We start from the raw sequence: 19,888 nt of genomic DNA on the forward strand, positions 1-19,888 counted from the left end.
CACCTTTATTGCTAGAGTCTCCAAATTTTTAATGTATGCTTATATGCAATTTATACAGTTTCGGTTTTTGTTAAAATTAACCCCCCACCCTTAAATTCACCCCCTCACCCTCACTTTTGTAAAAAGCGTATTTCAAATACTAGAGACTTGTGCTTTAGCAATTACATGCATATTCATGTTATAATCATAATCTAAAAGTTTCATGAAGATCGTACGTCCACAAAAAAAGTTATTAAGCAATTAAGTTCTCATAGTAAGCGCTCACTGCCGCCCATGCGTGTATATGCTTGTATGTGTATATGTATGTAATTGTTTGTGTATGTGTGTGTGTGTGTATGTGTGTGTATGTATGTGTGTGTATGTATGCCCGTGTGTGCGTGCGTGCGCGCGTGTGTGTGTGTGTGTGTGTGTGTGTGTGCGTGTTTCCTGTGTAAGCTGAAAGTCGCGAAAAATTATTGAAATAGCTATTACTCCAAGGGTTCAGGGGATCTCGTAGTCGAGTAGTCTCGACTAGAGCTTTCTTACTTGTTTTTTTTTTTTCTTTTTGTTGAATAGTCAGGTCTGCTCGAGGCTGTGCCGTAGACTGACTGACTACATTTGTTTATTTACTTCTATACAGGACCGAAACTGTCACTGTTGTCAAGGCTACTGAGTATAAATGGAAATTTGAATCTTTAGGGAAAAAACCGCGTTTTTCAAGTATTCGTCAAATTTTTTCAGTATTTTAAAGATCTACTGACCTACTCGTGGCGGAGACAAATCCAACAAATCAAAAACCATGAAAATTGGTTCAGCACATATTAAGTTATAAGTGTTGAAGCATTTTTACACAACTCTCTTTTATATATATAGATGTTTAAAAAGACAAAAAAAAAATCCCATAAAGTTTAAAAAGCTTCCTGTGCCAATAATTTAGTTCGCCACTGTATGTGGCAGTAAGACAAAACATTACATTACATTAAATAATTGAATAAACTCTTCAATACCTTACTCACCATGTTGTACATCAAGACCAGCTCTCTCTAGCATATATGGGAGACCTAAAATAAGATTACAAACATTTATATACAATGGAATTCTAAATCCAAAAATATTTTATTGCTAGTAAATAAAGTATTAAAGTATCCGCTAAATTGTTTAACACAATTTAAAATAAATTCTAACGCAATTGTGATTCGAACATGCTAAAATGCATAGGGAAAAATATTTTTTTTTCGTAGCTCACATATATGACCGTTTCATTCTGTCTGCAAATAAGTGTCGATGATTCATACTTTGAGAAAAGACTCGGAGAGCCGCCGATTAAATTGGATGCTCACCGAGCTCGTTCGCACTCGGTGATCAACTGTTTACTTTTGTTATACCCTGAACCCATTTTCAATGGGAAATCAGGGTATAATGGTTTTGTTGAAATGTATGTAACAGGGAGAAGGAGGCGTGGCAGACCCCACAAAGTATATATATTCTTGATCAGGGCGACGAGCTGAGTTGATTTGGCCCTGTTCGTCTGTCTGTCCGTCTGTCCGTATGTATGAACGCGTCGATTTCAGAAGATATAAGAGCTAGAGACTTCAAATTTTTTTTAAATGTCCGTAATTACAGCGCGCATATCAAGTTTATCATTAAAAATCGATAACTCATCCCGATCTTTTTTTTATCGATAAAAAACCTTATCGAAAACCAGTTATAAAATTATATCTTCTACACCTTTATTGCTAGAGTGTCCAAATTTTTAATGTATGCTTATATGCAATTTATACAATTTCGGTTTTTGTTAAAATTTACCCCCACCCTTAAATTCACCCCCTCACCCTCACTTTTGTAAAAAGCGTATTTCAAATACTAGAGACTTGTGCTTTGGCAATTACATGCATATCCATGTTATAATCATAATCTGAAAGTTTCATGAATATCGTACGTCCATAAAAGTTATTAAACAATTAAGTTCTCATAGTAAGCGCACACTGCAGCCCATGCGTGTTTATGCGTGGGTGCTTGTGTGTGTATGTGTTTGTGTATGTGTGTGTGTATGTGCGTGTGTATGTGTGTGTGTGTTTTTTTTTTTTTTTTTTTTTTTTTTTATATTCATTTATTGACAAAATTATACAAATTGCAAGTTGCGTGGTGGCTAGGATAGCGCGCGGTGCTTGCGGGACGGCCGTAAAGCATTGCTTCGCAAGCACTATGCGCTACCTTAGCCTGGGACAGCTCGTCTTCTCGATCGCTCGACTCTGCGGAGCTCCATCATCACCGTGGCCGCGAAGGTGCTTGTTAGTTCCCAAGCTTTCTCCGATTCCAGCATGGCGTTGACTAAGTTGTCCGCTCGGATGGAGCGGCCCACTGCCTCTTCCAGACGACGCCTCTCCTCCAGGAACCGTCCACATTCGAAAAGAATGTGGTTGGCGTCTTCCACATGCCCTCGCTCGCACCAGGGGCACTCGTCAGATTCCTCGTGGCCAAAGCGCTTCAAATAGCTCCGAAAGCATCCATGACCCGAGAGGATCTGCGTAAGGTAGAAGTTAACCTCGCCATGTTTGCGGTTAACCCATGGTTCAAGCTCCGGGATGAGCTTGTGCGTCCACCGCCCTTTAGCTGAGCTATTCCACCTTCTTTGCCATCGTGCGATGCTGTTCGCCCTGACAGCGTTGAGTCGCGTAGGCCCGTGCGAATTCCGCTCCACGGCTTCGGCGACCAAATACTCCAGTGGCACCATACCGGCTATGACGAGCGCCGCGTCATCGGAGATAGTCCTGAAAGCGCAGCTGACTCTGATTGCGCTCAGCCTGTAGATCGCGCAAATGCCTCGGCTGTAGCTCGGCGTTGCCATCGCTCTTGCCCATATTGGCGCAGCATAGAGGATGACAGACCTAATGACGCTCATTAGGAGGAGACGTCGTTGCTGTTTAGGTCCCCGCGTGTTAAGCATGATTCTCGAGAGAGCTCTACAAGAATCAGCTGCCTTTTTATGCACATATTCTAAGTGCTCGCGGAAAGTTAATCTTGTGTCTATCATGACACCAAGATATTTTATCGCCCTCTTTGACGCAATGGTGACGCTGCCGATCCTTATATTGGCAGTTTCCACTCTTTTGCGACTGCTGACTAGTACACACACACACACACACACACACACAGTGAGCCACCTGCCAGGGCGTCAACATTGTGGAGGGAGTCGTATCGGCTAGATACTTTTGATCCCGCGGTCTTTTCAGAGGCCATTCAGTCTCTAGGTACAATTGGTAATGCTGAGGCCAGAGCATGCCAAATGGTAGCCCAAATACAGTGTGCCTGCAATAGCAGCATGTTACGTCGCAAGCAGTTCACGCGACAACATGATCCTACGTATTGGTGGAATACGCAAATAGGTGACATTCGTCGCAAATGCATCCAGGCGAGAAGAAGCTACCAACGGGCTCGCGGTAGGTCAACGTTTTTTGAGAAACAGTTAGCTTACCAGGCAGCTAGAAGACAGCTGAAGAAGGCCATTCGGGCAAGCAAAAGAGAATGTTTTTTACAGTTGTGCGACTCAGCCGAATATGACCCTTGGGGCAGGGCATATAAGATAGTAGTTAAAAGACTATACGCAGGTAGACAGGTGCAGCCTACGGATCGTCTGGAGCTTAAATCGATTGTGGAAACACTCTTTCCAGAAAGTTTAAGCTCCATTCACGCCCCTGAGTCCGAGTCTGCTGATCAGGGCTCAACGAGCACTGAAATTGTTTTAGTTACAGAGGAAGAAATATCAGTAGTTCTCCGAGGTCTTAGAACCAACACAGCTCCAGGGCCGGACGGGATCCCAAATCGTGCGCTAAAGCTAGCCCTCGCCTTGCACCCAAGTACGTTCGCCGAATTATTTAACGAATGCCTGATCCAAGAGACGTTCCCGGCAAAATGGAAAGCCCAGAATCTGGTATTGCTACCCAAGGCTGGCAAACCACCAGATGAGCCATCTTCGTACAGACCGATCTGTCTCTTAGACACCATGGGAAAGGTGTTTGAGAAACTGATCTGCTCTAGGCTGGAGACTGCGATTGCAAGCGCCGGAGGCCTGTCACCAAACCAATTTGGATTCCGGAAGGCCCGGTCAACAACGGACGCGCTTAACAAAGTTGTTGGTCTGGCCACTTCCGCTATTCAAGGCACCAGATGGAGGCACGGGACGAAGGAATACTGTATCATCGCGACCCTGGATGTAAGGAATGCCTTCAACACAGCTAGTTGGAATATGATACTGAATGCGCTGTCACAATATAATATCCCTAAATATCTAAGAGAGATAATAAAGAGCTACTTCAGAGGAAGAACACTGGTATACAACACGAGTGAGGGTCCCCAAACTCATACAGTGTCAGCTGGAGTACCCCAAGGCTCAGTGCTGGGGCCTCTCCTATGGAACATCATGTACGACGGCGTACTGCGCTTGGAACTACCAGCAGGCGCGCACACCATTGGCTTTGCTGATGATGTAGCTGTCGTAGCCATAGGAAAGGAGCTCAAAGATACAGAGGATATGTGCAGCGAAAGTATCAATCGCATACGAAGCTGGTTGACTGGAGCTGGGCTCGAGCTTGCGGCACACAAAACCGAAGTTGTACTAGTCAGCAGTCGCAAAAGAGTGGAAACTGCCAATATAAAGATCGGCAGCGTCACCATTGCGTCAAAGAGGGCGATAAAATATCTTGGTGTCATGATAGACACAAGATTAACTTTCCGCGAGCACTTAGAATATGTGCATAAAAAGGCAGCTGATTCTTGTAGAGCTCTCTCGAGAATCATGCTTAACACGCGGGGACCTAAACAGCAACGACGTCTCCTCCTAATGAGCGTCATTAGGTCTGTCATCCTCTATGCTGCGCCAATATGGGCAAGAGCGATGGCAACGCCGAGCTACAGCCGAGGCATTTGCGCGATCTACAGGCTGAGCGCAATCAGAGTCAGCTGCGCTTTCAGGACTATCTCCGATGACGCGGCGCTCGTCATAGCCGGTATGGTGCCACTGGAGTATTTGGTCGCCGAAGCCGTGGAGCGGAATTCGCACGGGCCTACGCGACTCAACGCTGTCAGGGCGAACAGCATCGCACGATGGCAAAGAAGGTGGAATAGCTCAGCTAAAGGGCGGTGGACGCACAAGCTCATCCCGGAGCTTGAACCATGGGTTAACCGCAAACATGGCGAGGTTAACTTCTACCTTACGCAGATCCTCTCGGGTCATGGATGCTTTCGGAGCTATTTGAAGCGCTTTGGCCACGAGGAATCTGACGAGTGCCCCTGGTGCGAGCGATGGCATGTGGAAGACGCCAACCACATTCTTTTCGAATGTGGACGGTTTCTGGAGGAGAGGCGTCGTCTGGAAGAGGCAGTGGGCCGCTCCATCAGAGCGGACAACTTAGTCAACGCCATGCTGGAATCGGAGGAAGCTTGGGAACTAACAAGCACCTTCGCGGCCACGGTGATGATGGAGCTCCGCAGAGTCGAGCGATCGAGAAGACGAGCTGTCCCAGGCTAAGGTAGCGCATAGTGCTTGCGAAGCAATGCTTTACGGCCGTCCCGCAAGCACCGCGCGCTATCCTAGCCACCACGCATCTTGCAATTTGTATAATTTTGTCAATAAATGAATATAAAAAAAAAAAAAAAAACACACACACACACATACACAAACAATTACATACATATACACACACAAGCATATACACGCATGGGCAGCAGTGAGCGCTTACTATGAGAACTTAATTGTTTAATAACTTTTTTTGTGGACGTACGGTCTTCATGAAACTTTTAGATTATGTTTATAATATGAATATGCATGTAATTGCCAAAGCACAAGTCTCTAGTATTTGAAATACGCTTTTTACAAAAGTGAGGGTCAGGGGGTGAATTTAAGGGTGGGGGGTTAATTTTAACAAAAACCGAAATTGTATAAATTGCATATAAGCATACATTAAAAATTTGGACACTCTAGCAATAAAGGTGTAGAAGATATAATTTTATAGCTGGGTTTCGATAAGGTTTTTTATCGATAAAAAAAGATCGGGATGAGTTATCGATTTTTAATGATAAACTTGATATGCGCGCTGTAATTACGGATATTTAAAAAAAAAATTGAAGTCTCTAGCTCTTTTATCTTCTGAAATCGACGCGTTCATACAGACGGACAGACGGACGGACGGACAGACGGACAGACGGACAGACGGACAGACAGACGGACAGGGCCAAATCAACTCAGCTCGCCGCCCTGATCAAGAATATATATACTTTGTGGGGTCTGCCACGCCTCCTTCTGCCTGTTACATACATTTCAACAAAACCATTATACCCTGATTTCGTATTGAAAATGGGTTCAGGGTATAAAAAAAAAAAAAAACACACACACACATACACAAACAATTACATACATATACACACACAAGCATAAACACGCATGGACGGCAGTGAGCGCTTACTATGAGAACTCAATTGTTTAATAACTTTTTTTATGGACGTACGATCTTCATGAAACTTTCAGATTATGATTATAACATGGATATGCATGTAATTGCCAAAGCACAAGTCTCTAGTATTTGAAATACGCTTTTTACAAAAGTGAGGGTGAGGGGGTGAATTTAAGGGTGGGGGGTAAATTTTAACAAAAACCGAAATTGTATAAATTGCATATAAGCATACATTAAAAATTTGGACACTCTAGCAATAAAGGTGTAGAAGATATAATTTTATAACTGGTTTTCGATAAGGTTTTTTTATCGATAAAAAAAGATCGGGATGAGTTATCGATTTTTAATGATAAACTTGATATGCGCGCTGTAATTACGGATATTTAAAAAAAAAATTGAAGTCTCTAGCTCTTATATCTTCTGAAATCGACGCGTTCATACATACGGACAGACGGACAGACGGACAGACGGACAGACGGACGGACGGACAGACGGACAGACGGACAGACAGACGGACAGGGCCAAATCAACTCAGCTCGCCGCCCTGATCAAGAATATATATACTTTGTTGGGGTCTGCCACGCCTCCTTCTGCCTGTTACATACATTTCAACAAAACCATTATACCCTGATTTCCCATTGAAAATGGGTTCAGGGTATAACAAGTAAGAAAGCTCAAGACGACACTGCTCGACTACGAGATCCCCTGAGTCCTTCGAGCCACGCACTTGCATACACACACACAAACACAGACATACGCAAGCACGCATAAACACGCATTGTTTGCAGCCTGGACTTACTACGGGAACTTAATAGTTTAATAACTGTTCTTGGATAGACTATATTCATGAAATAGATCATGATTATAATGATGGACATGCATGCATTTGCTAAACCACAAGTCTCTAGTATTTGAAATACACCTTTGACAAATATGATTGTAAGGGGGTGGATATAGAGGTGGGGGCTAAGATTTATTAAAAATCTGTTTTCTATAAAACACATATGAATCTACATTTGAAATTTTGCGACTCTAGCTCTAAAGATGTAAAAGATATAAATTTATTACTGATTTTCGATAATGCTTTTAATCGATAATAAAATATCGGGGCAAGTTATCGATTTTTAAAGAGAAACTCGATATGCGCGAAAAATATTTCAAGTCTCTAGCTCTTATATCTTCTGAGATCGAGGCGTTCATACATACGGATGGACAGACGGACGGTCGGACAGACAGATGGACGCACACGCCTATTTATGGCTAGATCTGGCCTATTTGGAAATGAAATAGCCAAAAAATTTTGCCAAATAGGCCTTTATGACTTAATCAGTAATTTTCGCAATTTATAGTCGCAACCCGATATATTACAAAACATTTAATAAACTTTTTAGTGTATCACGATAATATTTCGGTTGAAAATGTGTATAAATTAGAATTATATATAATCAGTAGTAGTTTATAGATATACACAGTCAAGACTGCTCGAGTACGAGATCCTCTGAGCCCTTCGAGCAATAGCTATTTCAATCATTTTTCGCGTATTTCTACTTACACAAGACACACCCACACGCACAAACGCACAAACACACACACACATACACGTACACACGAAAATATTAGCACAAAAACCGAAATTGTATAAATTGCATATAAATCTACATTACATATTTGCTTTAAAGTTGTAGGAGATATAATTTTCAAACTGATTTTCGGTAAGATTTTAATCGATAAAAAAAATATCGGGAGTAGTTATCCATTTTTAAAGCAAAACTCGATAGCGCGCGTGGTATACACGGACATTTTACAAAAAAATTGAGATCTCTAGTGCTTGTATCTTCTGAACTTGCTTGTTACATACATTTCAACAAAACCAATATACCCTGATTTCCCATTGAAACTGATCGACTAGGAGATGCCCTGAACTCTGCAATGAGCTGATATTCCATTCATTCCATCTTTATCAAACTTTTAGAACGTGTCAGGGTCTCCTTAGTGCCGAATAATCTAGGGCTAGTATAAACATTGAAATTTTTATAAAAGCAGACAAAATAATAACTCGAAGGCTCAGCGGATCTCGTAGCCGGACTGGCTTATAAGGATTTTAATCGATACCAATAAACGGGAATAGATAACTGATTTCTTAAACGAGATAAATCTGTTTATATAGAAAATGATTCGTAAAATAAATAAATAAATAACATAAGTAAGAAATCTAATTGATGAATATTTATTTATGTACATTCACTTACCACCAGTAACTGAAAATGTATTTTTTTCATTATTTCTTTTTTTTATAACAGATAAAGTGGAATTAGCAATGGGAAGATTACCGGAAATCGGAGAATGCGATCGATAAAGAGCTCGAGCAACATTATTTATCACAATTGGAGACGTTGCACTGCACAAATTGATTTCATTTCCAGGAGCTTCCTAACAAAATATATAAATAATTATTAATAACAAGTAAGAAAACTCTAGTCGAGACTCCTCGACTAAATACTACCCTTAACCAAGTTAAGAGAAATGCTAAATGTGTACGGTTTTAAATTTCTACTTCGATATGTTTAAAAATATAAGTGAAATGAAAAACTCAGTGTAATATATTTATATTTATGTCCTGAAAAATATAATGATATAACGCCTTTTACTAGTTGCAATTGGGAAAATTAAATACTTTGAAACAATTAAAATAAACATAAATTCCGCGCTCTGGAGTCGAACCCGAGACTCCTCGATCGAGCGTCGCGCTAGTCACAATTCCCCCGTCACTTTTCGAAACTGTGATGGCAAAAGTGAAAGAGTTTCACTTCCACAGCGCCATCTAGAAACAAGTAAGAAAGCTGTAGTCGAGACTGCTCAACTATGAGATCCACTGAACACTTCGAGCAACTTATATTCTAATACTTCTTTGCGTTTTTCTACATACAAAAGAAATACACACACACACACTCACAGGCACATATAGGCACGCACGCATAAACACGTATGGGCTGCAATGTGGGCTTACTATGGAAAATTAATCTTCAACTCTAGTATTTGAAATACGACTTTTACAAAGGTTAGGGTGGGGGATAAATTATAACAAATATTGAAATTCTATACAATACAAGTAAGAAAATTCTAGTCGAGAGTGCTCAACTAGATACTACCCTGAACCCAACAAATAAAAATGCCCATTTAGTATGGCTGAAATTTCAATTTCGATGTATTTAAAAATATAAATAAAATACCAAACTCATTTAATAAAATATAAAAATATTTTGAAACAATTAAAAAAGATTAACATCAGTTGCATCGATCGGGATTCGAACCGCGACTTCTCGATCGAGCGTCATGCAGCTAACACACTAGAAGAAGTCTGAATGTATGTGGGCACACGCATAATACGCATGCGTATTATAAACATACATGCATATATGTATGTGTATGTATGTATGCATGTATGTATGCATGTACATACATATATACGCCCGTACAATATTTACAGCACAGGACAGGAAGAATAAAGAATTGCACATATGCATGTATGTGTGTATGTATACATGTAAGTAAAAACATACTCATTAAACGCAGTTTATATCATTCATACAAATAACAAAAAATTTGAAATTTTATTTTATCATTGTAAACTCTTTCAACAGTCATCAATCAGAAGGCCAATAATGGGATCGTCGCCAAGGGATTTTCATTTTTTGCGTTACTGGCTTGTGCGTGCATACATATGTACATATTTGTATGTACATACATATGTATGCATATGTGCATGGTGCCTTCATATAATTTATACTGTTATTAATAAATAATCTTTGTTTTTGTTGATTTTTTGTTACATATTGAACGTTATGTTTTTTATTTTTATATTAATTATTTTATTTTTATTTATATTAAATTTATGAAATAATATTAAACAGATTGCTATTTAAAACAATTGTTTTTATGAATTGATGACTTCGATAAGCAAGCACACGATCATTGATACAAAATAAAAGGTACTTAAATAGAAATGCGATTCTACAATTCCAACCCTAAATCGGTCAACCAATTCTAAGTTGAGGTAGGCACACGCCAATGTTCATGTCCCATGCATACACACATGTACATACACACACGCGCATGTAAAGGCCCACACAGTGCACAGTGGGCGAAACGACTGATTTAGCGGTGATTAATTAATAACTTCTGCAAAAATTATGTTATTTTTGTAAGGATACATTCGTTTTGTAGATAAATTAAATACACATCAGAATTAGAGCAACATTTTTAATTAAGTGACTATAAACGCGATTCTCCAATTAAAACCCAAAATCGAACACACCATTCTAAGTTGAGGAAGGCACACATCAATGTTCATCTCCCATGCATAGAAACAAAGACATACACACACACACATGTAAAGGCACACAGGCATACAAATACGTCTACAAGTGATATCCCATAATTGTGAGCATCGCATTCCATGCGTACATACAATCAAATGTATATACATACATACATACATATGTATGTGAGCACTTCACAAGATCGACCAAATGCAAATGCTGGGATTTAAAATTGCTACAGGCAGCAAGAAATTCGCACACAGGCTGCCTGTGCTGCCAACTTTTCCGGGTAAGAAAATTCTAACCTGCAAATCTGCTAGAAAAGGCTAGATCAAGAATAGCCAGAAATATAGCCATTTCAGTTTTTATACCCTGAACCCATTGAAAATGCCAAATCAGGGTATAAAAGAATATATATTCTTGATCAGAGCGATGAGCTGAGTCGATTTTGGGCGGTCCGTCTGTCCGTATGTATGAACGCGTCGATCTAAGAAGATATAAGAGCTAGAGACTTGAAAATTTTTTTCCTAGGTCCGTGCACTGACCAAACAACACATAGACTAGACATGTAGAGCAACGTTTTTCCACGCCGCAACGTATTGGATGGCTCGGGTAATGAAAGATAGCACGACGAAATCAGTGCGCTCTAAGCATGCAAACGAAATGATCATGTATGCGCTTTGCGTTTTTTGTCTTACTCTCCCTTTCTCTCTAACTCTCTCTCTCTCTCTCTCTCTCTCTCTCTCTCTCTCTCTCTCTCTCTCTCTCTCTCTCTCTCTCTGTGGGCTATCAAATCATGAAGCTCAGCGCACAAAAATTCAAATTTCTTCGCGACGGTCCCAGCGCTTTCCTTTTGAGTGAAAAGTATACCGAAATCTTAAAATCGTTTGCGACATTCATGCAAACAAAATGTTAGCGTTTCGATATATATTTATGGGAAGGGTATGAATGCGTTGAGGCGCATAAAGAATAGGATCTCGCGACGGGCATGCACGCACACACACTTGTTGTCCCTTGCTACATGTATGAGCATTTGTGACCCGCGTGCGTTACTCTTGCTGCTTGTAGCAATTTCAAAGCCCAGCATTTGCATTTGGTCGGTCTTACGGACTGTCATAATTAATGTCAATTAAAACCCATGTCATGTCAATTAAAACCCAAAATCGTTCACACCATTCTAAGTTGAGGGAGGCACACGCCAATATTCATCTCCCATGCATACACACACGCACATGTAAAGGCACACAGGCATACAAGTTCTTCTACAAGTTATATCCCATAATTGTGAGCAGCGCCACCCATGCGTACACACAATCAAATGTATATACATACATACATACATATGTATGTGAGCACTTCACAAGATCGACAAATGCAAATGCTGGGCTTCAAAATTGCTATAGGCAGCCAGAGCTTCACACACAGGCATACAAATGCTCATAGTACATGTAGCATACTGTAAGTGTGTGTGTGCATGCTCGTCGCGAAAACATTTTCATTATGCGCACCAACGCTTTCATACTCTTCCGACAAATAATAACGAAAACGCATGGCAAACGGCTTAAGGAGTTCGGAATACCCTTCACACAGAAGGGAAGGCATGGGTTCTTGCTGCGAAGAAATTTCAATTTTCGTGAGCTTCTGCTTGTGCTCACAATGTGAGCCTCACATGCATACATACATATACACATTTGAGAGAGCAGAGAGCATCGAGAGAGAGAGAGAGCAAGGAAAACATTGAGCATAGAGGGATCTTTTGTTCAACATTTGACCATCTCGGTCGAGTGCATGAAGCGAAATGATTGTGCTTTCGTATATTTTAGTAACCCGAACCTAAAAGTGAGGAGCCGAGCGAATTTACATCCTTGCTACGTGTATGTGCTTTTGTGTGCGTGCGTCGCGAAACTCAATTCTTTCTGAGTATTTTTGTCAATCATTAGATACAGTCCCGTTTTACATGCATGTATAAGCCCTTACATATGTGTTAGTATGGGAAACTATTCTTGCTGCCTGTGGAATATTGTAAGCTGTGACATTGAATTTATGACTTTTTTGTTAGCTTTTGTTATTTTCTTACTGTGTTTTTTTAAATATAAATAAAATTATGTTTTCCATTAATTTAATATTGAAATAACAATTCCACGTTTGAATTTTTCAAAAATTTGTATTGAGTAAAAAGTAATAAGCAGATGAAATTTTTATTTCACGTGGGTCAAATTAGCTGTGAGCCAAACTATCGATGGTGGGCCTTATCGATTGAGGACGATAGTAATTTCCAAACCATCGATAGCGGTCGATAGTACCATCGATTGTGGTCGATAGTCGCAAAAAAAAGATTGATTCTTAGCTTTAAAAATTTGAACAATTCAAATTTGTGAAATTACATTTTAAGATAAAAGCTGAATTGACTTCAAAGCAAAAACCTAAACACTATTAAGTTATGGTTTTTATTGTAGTGATCGATTTTTGTTGTCTGCAAATAAGTTTCACTCACACAATAAAAAAGACAGTAATTGGTTTTGTCGCGTATGGTTTAGCTCGCTCGCGCTCTGAGCGGGGCAGTTATTTCAGTTTTAGTTTCGCTCAAGTCAAGCACTATTCGTTTGCTTGAGTTAAATGAATTGATATAAGAAATGAGAGGTTAGAGTTTTTGCATTGCGTTGTCAAAATACTTTTGTCCTCTATTGTATGTATGTATGTATTTGCATGCACACGAAGATGTGCCCGACCATCAATAGTGACGATAGTGCAATCGATAGTTTTTATTTTTTATTCGATAATAAAATATCGGGAGTAGTTATTAGAGTATTATTAGATATACACGTACCTAGGAAAAAAAATTTTAAGTCTATAGCTTTTATATCTTCTGAGACCGACGCGTTCCTACATACGGACGGACGGACGGACAAACAGACGGACGGACAGGGCCAAATCGACTCAGCTCGTCGCCCTGATCAAGAATATACTTTGTGGGGTCTGCCACGCCTACTTCTGCCAAGAAAATATAATAGCTAGAGACTTGAAATTTTTTTTTCCTAGATCCGTGTATAGCACGCGCATATCGAGTTTTGCTTTAAATATCGATAAATTACCCCGTTATTTTGTTATCGATTAAAAAGATTATCGAAAACCAGTAATAAATTTATATCTGCTACATCTTTAAAGCTAGACTCTCCAAACTTTTTTGTATATTTATATGCATTTTATACAATTTCGATTTTTATCAAAATTTACCCCCCCACCTCTAATTCACCCCCTCACCATCACATTTGTAAAAGGCGTATTTCAAATACTAGAGACTTCTGCTTTGACAAATACATACATTGCATGAATGGCAAAAAAAGCACATTCAACTGTACAAAGTCATCATTGAATTGAGTGAAAACTTGTACAAAACGAAATGAGAATGAGTGAGCGACTGAAGTCGTGTTTCTCTCGGCTGCACAAAAATATACCCGAAAAGAAACGAAGTGAGTGAGTGAGCAGCAGAAGCTATTAAATGTTGTATATTGAATACATTCGAATATTGTCAGCTGTTTTCTGCTGTGTGTATCTGTTAAAAGAAAGAGGAAAAAATAAAGAAATATGTGTGCAATGTATTTTTTGTTGTGGAATTTTTAACTTATATATTTATTATAAATAATTAATTAATAATATTAGAATTTAAAAACATAATTTTATTATTGCTATCAGGGTTGGAAGCTATTGACCAAATAAATATTAAATCTGCAAATATCAACACAGAAAACATATATAGACGGTCACAACTACACATTTTGTTAGTAAAACTGAAAAACACAAGCTTTAAACAAAACAAAACACAAAAACAACACGCTGGTATTTGCCGAAAAATACATACATTTTTTCCTGCAGCTTCCGCTTACATTTCGCACGTCTGCTCACAATTTCTCAAAGCACAAAATGAATACACAAAATATTCTTCGAACTACTTGAGTAGTTCGAGTGTTTTCGAAGTTTTCATTTCACTTTGCTCCTCTTTCGTTATACTCAGTCATTCGGCATGAGACACAACATGTTCGTCTTGCGAAACAGTAGTATACACATTCGTCTCATTCTGTCCTTTTCACTCAATCATATTCTACTCAATTCGAATGTACTCAATGTGGCTTTGTTATGAATGTAATCATGCAGACGTCTAATTTCTATGTTATATTCATAATCTAAAAGTTTCATGAAGATAGTTTATCCACAAGAAAAGTTATTAAACAATTAAGTGCCCATAGTTTCCATAGTAAGCAGCCAATGCGTGCGTACGTATGTCTGTGTGTGTGCGTGTATGTGTTGCTTGAAGGGTTCAGAGGATCTCGTAGTCGAGCAGTCTCGACTAGAGCTTTCTTACTTGTTTGTTTTGATTTGATTGATTTTTATACCCTGAACCCATTTTCAATGGGAAATCAGGGTATAATGGTTTTGTTGAAATGTATGTAACAGGGAGAAGGAGGCGTGGCAGACCCCACAAAGTATATATATTCTTGATCAGGGCGACGAGCTGAGTTGATTTGGCCCTGTCCGTCTGTCTGTCCGTCTGTCCGCATGTATGAACGCGTCGATTTCAGAAGATATAAGAGCTAGAGACTTCAAATTTTTTTTTCAAATGTCCGTAATTACAGCGCGCATATCAAGTTTATCATTAAAAATCGATAACTCATCCCGATCTTTTTTTATCGATAAAAAGCCTTATCGAAAACCAGTTATCAAATTATATCTTCTACACCTTTATTGCTAGAGTCTCCAAATTTTTAATGTATGCTTATATGCAATTTATACAATTTCGGTTTTTGTTAAAATTTACCCCCCACCCTTAAATTCACCCCCTCACCCTCACTTTTGTAAAAAGCGTATTTCAAATACTAGAGACTTGTGCTTTGGCAATTACATGCATATCCATGTTATAATCATAATCTGAAAGTTTCGTGAAGATCGTACGTTCCACAAATTATTAAGCAATTAAGTTCTCATAGTAAGCGCTCACTGCCGCCCATGCGTGTTTATGCTTGTGTGTGTATATATATGTAAATGTTTGTGTATCTGTGTGTATATGTTTGTGTATGTGTGTGTGTATGCGTTTGTGTGTGTATGCGTGTGTGTGTGTGTATGTGTGTCTGTATGCGTGTGTGTGTGTATGTGTGTCTGTATGCGTGTGTGTGCGTACGTGCGCGTGTGTGTGCGTGTTTCTTGTGTAAGCTGAAAGACGCGAAAAGTTATTGAAATATCTATTGCTCCAAGGGTTCAGGGGATCTCGTAGTCGAGCAGTCTCGACTAGAGCTTTCTTACATGTTTTTATATATATTTTTTAACAATTTATACATTTTTAAATTACTTTATAAGCTCTGTTAAAAAACCTTTTCGTTTCATTTACATAGAATAAAAAATTTCGATATTGTTGTTCACAATAAGTTGTTCTGAATTAAATATAAATCATATCCTAGTTTAGTTAGTTCCATATTATTATCGCTTGGCTCGTTCATTGAAAATTTAATTACTGAACTATTTGGGTTTGATTTAACTACAATGAAGAAAAGTTCATTCTTCATACGAATTATCCCTACAAAATACGAAAATTTGCTCAATAAATAAAAAAGCGGAAATAATGCAAATTATTCTTGAAAAAAAAATCCAGAGTTCCAGCTGCCCGCTGTTTTGGAATTTATCCCGCAATCAGCTTTTCAAAAAAGCCAGATTTGACAGAAAAAAAGCTGATTTGGCTACATTTGACATTTGGAAATTCTAGCTCTAAAGATGCAGGAGATATAATTTTATAAAGATTTTCAATAAAATGCATGCATATCCATGTTATAATCATAATCTGAAAGTTTCATGAAAAAAGTACATCCATAAGTAAAGTTATTAAACAATTAAGTTCTCATAGTAAGTGTGCGTGTAAATGTATGTGTGTGAGTGTGTGTGTGTGTGCGTGCAGAAAGACGCGAAAAATTATTGAAATAGGTTTTGCTCGAAGGGCTCAGAGGATCTCGTGGTCGAGCAGTCACGACTGGAGCTTTCTTATTATTTATTTGTTTTTTTTTTTAAAGCCGAAATAATTAGTATCTTTCTACATTCTCACGTTTTATGTTGGGCTTATTTTGATATAAAGCATGATATGAAAATATTGTATCTATTCTAGTTATTAATTTTTTTGATCGTTAGAACATAGATATCAGTTGCACCCGAAAAATAAAAATAAATTCTTACAACTTAGAATACACTACATAATATATTTTTGCATACTTAAGAAATCATTTATAAAAATTTTAAAAGTACCTTTCGATCGACTTTTGAGGGCGACAATAACTGCTTTGATAAATATAAATGATGCATCATAGCTTGCAGACGATCTCTTTCCTTTTGCAGGTGACTTTCCAATTGGGAAACCACTTGCATTTGTACCCGAGCCTGGGCTGTTGATCTGTCATCTAATGCATGCTCCGAATTCAAGTGTCTGTTGGAAAAAATGTTATAAATAATATGCGATATGTATTACTTTAAATACAATGTACGGAAGTGACAACGCAAATATATCTTAAACCTTTCTGTGTACAAAAAAAAAGCTATAAAGTACCTTCTATAATACAGGCGTATAACTAATTCTAATTAAAACAAGTAAGAAAGCTCTAGTCGAAACTGCTCGACTACGAGATCCCCTGAACCCTTGGAGTGCTAGCTATAATTTCAATAATTTTTCGCGTCTTTCAGCTTACACAAGAAACACACACACATACACAAACACATACACACACATACACAAACACATACACACACAAGCACCCACGCATAAACACGCATGGGCTGCAGTGTGCGCTTACCATGAGAACTTAATTGTTTAATAACTTTTTTTGTGGACGTACGATCTTCATGAAACTTTCAGATTATTATTATAACATGAATATGCATGTAATTGCCAAAGCACAAGTCTCTAGTATTTGAAATACGCTTTTTACAAAAGCGAGGGTGAGGGGGTGAATTTAGAGGTGGGGGGTAAATTTTAACAAAAACCGAAATTGTATAAATTGCATATAAGCATATATAAAAAATTTGAAGACTCTAGCAATAAAGGTGTAGAAGATATAATTTTAAAACTGGTTTTCGATAAGGTTTTTTATCGATAAAAAAGATCGGGATGAGTTATCGATTTTTAATGATAAACTCGATATCCGCGCTGTAATTACGAACATTTTACAAAAAATTTGAAGTCTCTAGCTCTTATATCTTCTGAAATCGACGCGTTCAAACATACGGACAGACGGACAGACGGACAGACAGACAGACGGACAGGGCCAAATCAACTCAGCTCGTCACCCTGATCAAGAATATATATACTTTGTGGGGTCTGCCACGCCTCCTTCTGCCTGTTACATACATTTCAACAAAACCAATATACCCTGATTTCCCATTTTCAATGGGTTCAGGATATAACAAGTAAGAAGTCTCTAGTCGAGACTGCTCGACTAGGAGATACCCTGAACCCTCCAAACTGATATTATAATCACTGTGCAGTTCTTTTTGGCACACATGTAAAACGCACGTATTAGAACGCGCTCTGCTAACTGCGCAGTAAGCAGCGACTGTGGTTGGGCTGCGCTGTAGTGTGTGCAACATTATAAGAATTTATTTGTTAAATAATTTAATTTCTAGACGTACAATCTTAATTCAGGGCGTAATCATATGGTGACAATGTATGTACATTCCAAAGCACACGTCTCAAGTACTTGAAATACACCTTTAACACAGGTGTGGATGAGGGGCTGGATATAGGGGTGGGGGGTAAATTACAAAAAAAAAACGAGATTATATAAAATACATATAAATCTACATTTAAAATTTGCGAGCTCTAGCTCTAAAGGTGTAGGAGATATAATTAAATAACTTGCTTTCGATAAGGTTTTTGATCGATAATAAAAAATCGGGAGTAGTTATCGATGTATAAAGAAAAACTTGATATGCGCGTGATATACACGGACCTAGGAAAAAACTTTCATGTCTCTAGTTCTTATATCTTCTGAGATCGACGCGTTCATACATACGGACGGACGGACGGACGGACGGACAGGGCCAATTCGACTCAGCTCTTCGCCCTGATCAAGAATATATATACTTTGTGGGGTCTGCCACGCCTCCTTCTGCCTGTTACATACTTTTAACAAAACCATTAGACCCTGATTTCCCATTTTCAATGGGTTCAGGGTATAACAAGACTGCTTGACTACGAGATCCTCTGAACCCTTCGAGCAATAGCTATTTCAATCATTTTTCGCGTCTTTCAGCGTACACAAGAAAGACGCACACACGCACACATACACACGCATACACCCACACATGCATACACACACACACACACACACACACACACACACACACACATACACACACACACACATACACACACACAAACAAATTTGGATTCCGGAAGGCCCGGTCAACAACGGATGCGCTAAACAAAGTTGTTGGTCTGGCCACTTCCGCCATCCATGGCACAAGATGGAAGCATGGGACGAAGCAATGCTGCATTATTGCGACCTTGGACGTAAAGAATGCCTTCAATACAGTTAGTTGAGATATGATACTGAATGCGCTGTCACTATATAATATCCCTAAATATCTTAAAGAAACAATAAAGAGTTACTTCAGAGGAAGAACACTGGTATACAATACGAGTGAGGGTCCCCAAACTCATACAGTGTTTGCTGGAGTACCCCAAGGCTCAGTGCTGGGGCCTGGCCTGGAATATCAAGTACGACGTACTGCGCTTGGAACTACCAGCAGGTGTGCACACCATTGGCTTTGCTGATGATGTAGCTGTCGTAGCCATAGGAAAGGAACTCAAAGATACAGAGGATATGTGCAGCGAAAGTATCAATCGCATACGAAGCTGGTTGACTGGAGCTGGGCCCGAGCTAGCGGCACACAAAACTGAAGTTGTCCTAGTCAGCAGTCGCAAGAGTGGAAACTGCCAATATAAAAATCGGCAGCGTCACCATTGCGTTAAAGAGGGCGATAAAGTATCTTGGTGTCATGATAGACACAAGATTAACTTTCCGCGAGCACTTAGAGTATGTGCATAAAAAGGCAGCTGATTCTTGTAGAGCTCTCTCGAGAATTATGCTTAACACGCGGGGACCTAAA

At 39.0% G+C, this 19,888-nt stretch overlaps 1 protein-coding gene across 8 annotated transcripts in view; it reads right to left on the minus strand.

Moving 5' to 3' along the window:
* The window catches only part of FoxP (forkhead box transcription factor P), a 192,996-nt gene that overhangs the window by 144,489 nt on the left and 28,619 nt on the right, over positions 1–19,888 (minus strand). For all 8 annotated transcript variants that reach the window (XR_016268517.1, XM_089461915.1, XM_089461913.1 and 5 more), the window contains exons 3-5: positions 17,030–17,207; positions 8,678–8,858; positions 996–1,040 (exon numbers count right to left, since the gene is read on the minus strand). Coding sequence is in view for 7 of the 8 variants with exons in the window: in XM_089461915.1 (XP_089318041.1) it covers positions 996–1,040; positions 8,678–8,858; positions 17,030–17,207 (404 nt within the window). In the remaining variant the exon portion in view is untranslated. The remainder of the gene's footprint in view (positions 1–995; positions 1,041–8,677; positions 8,859–17,029; positions 17,208–19,888) is intronic.

This window comes from Drosophila arizonae, chromosome 2, assembly GCF_054131065.1.
Source record: "Drosophila arizonae isolate 15081-1271.41 chromosome 2, UAZ_ARI_1.0, whole genome shotgun sequence".
Taxonomy (NCBI): Eukaryota; Metazoa; Arthropoda; class Insecta; order Diptera; family Drosophilidae; genus Drosophila; species Drosophila arizonae.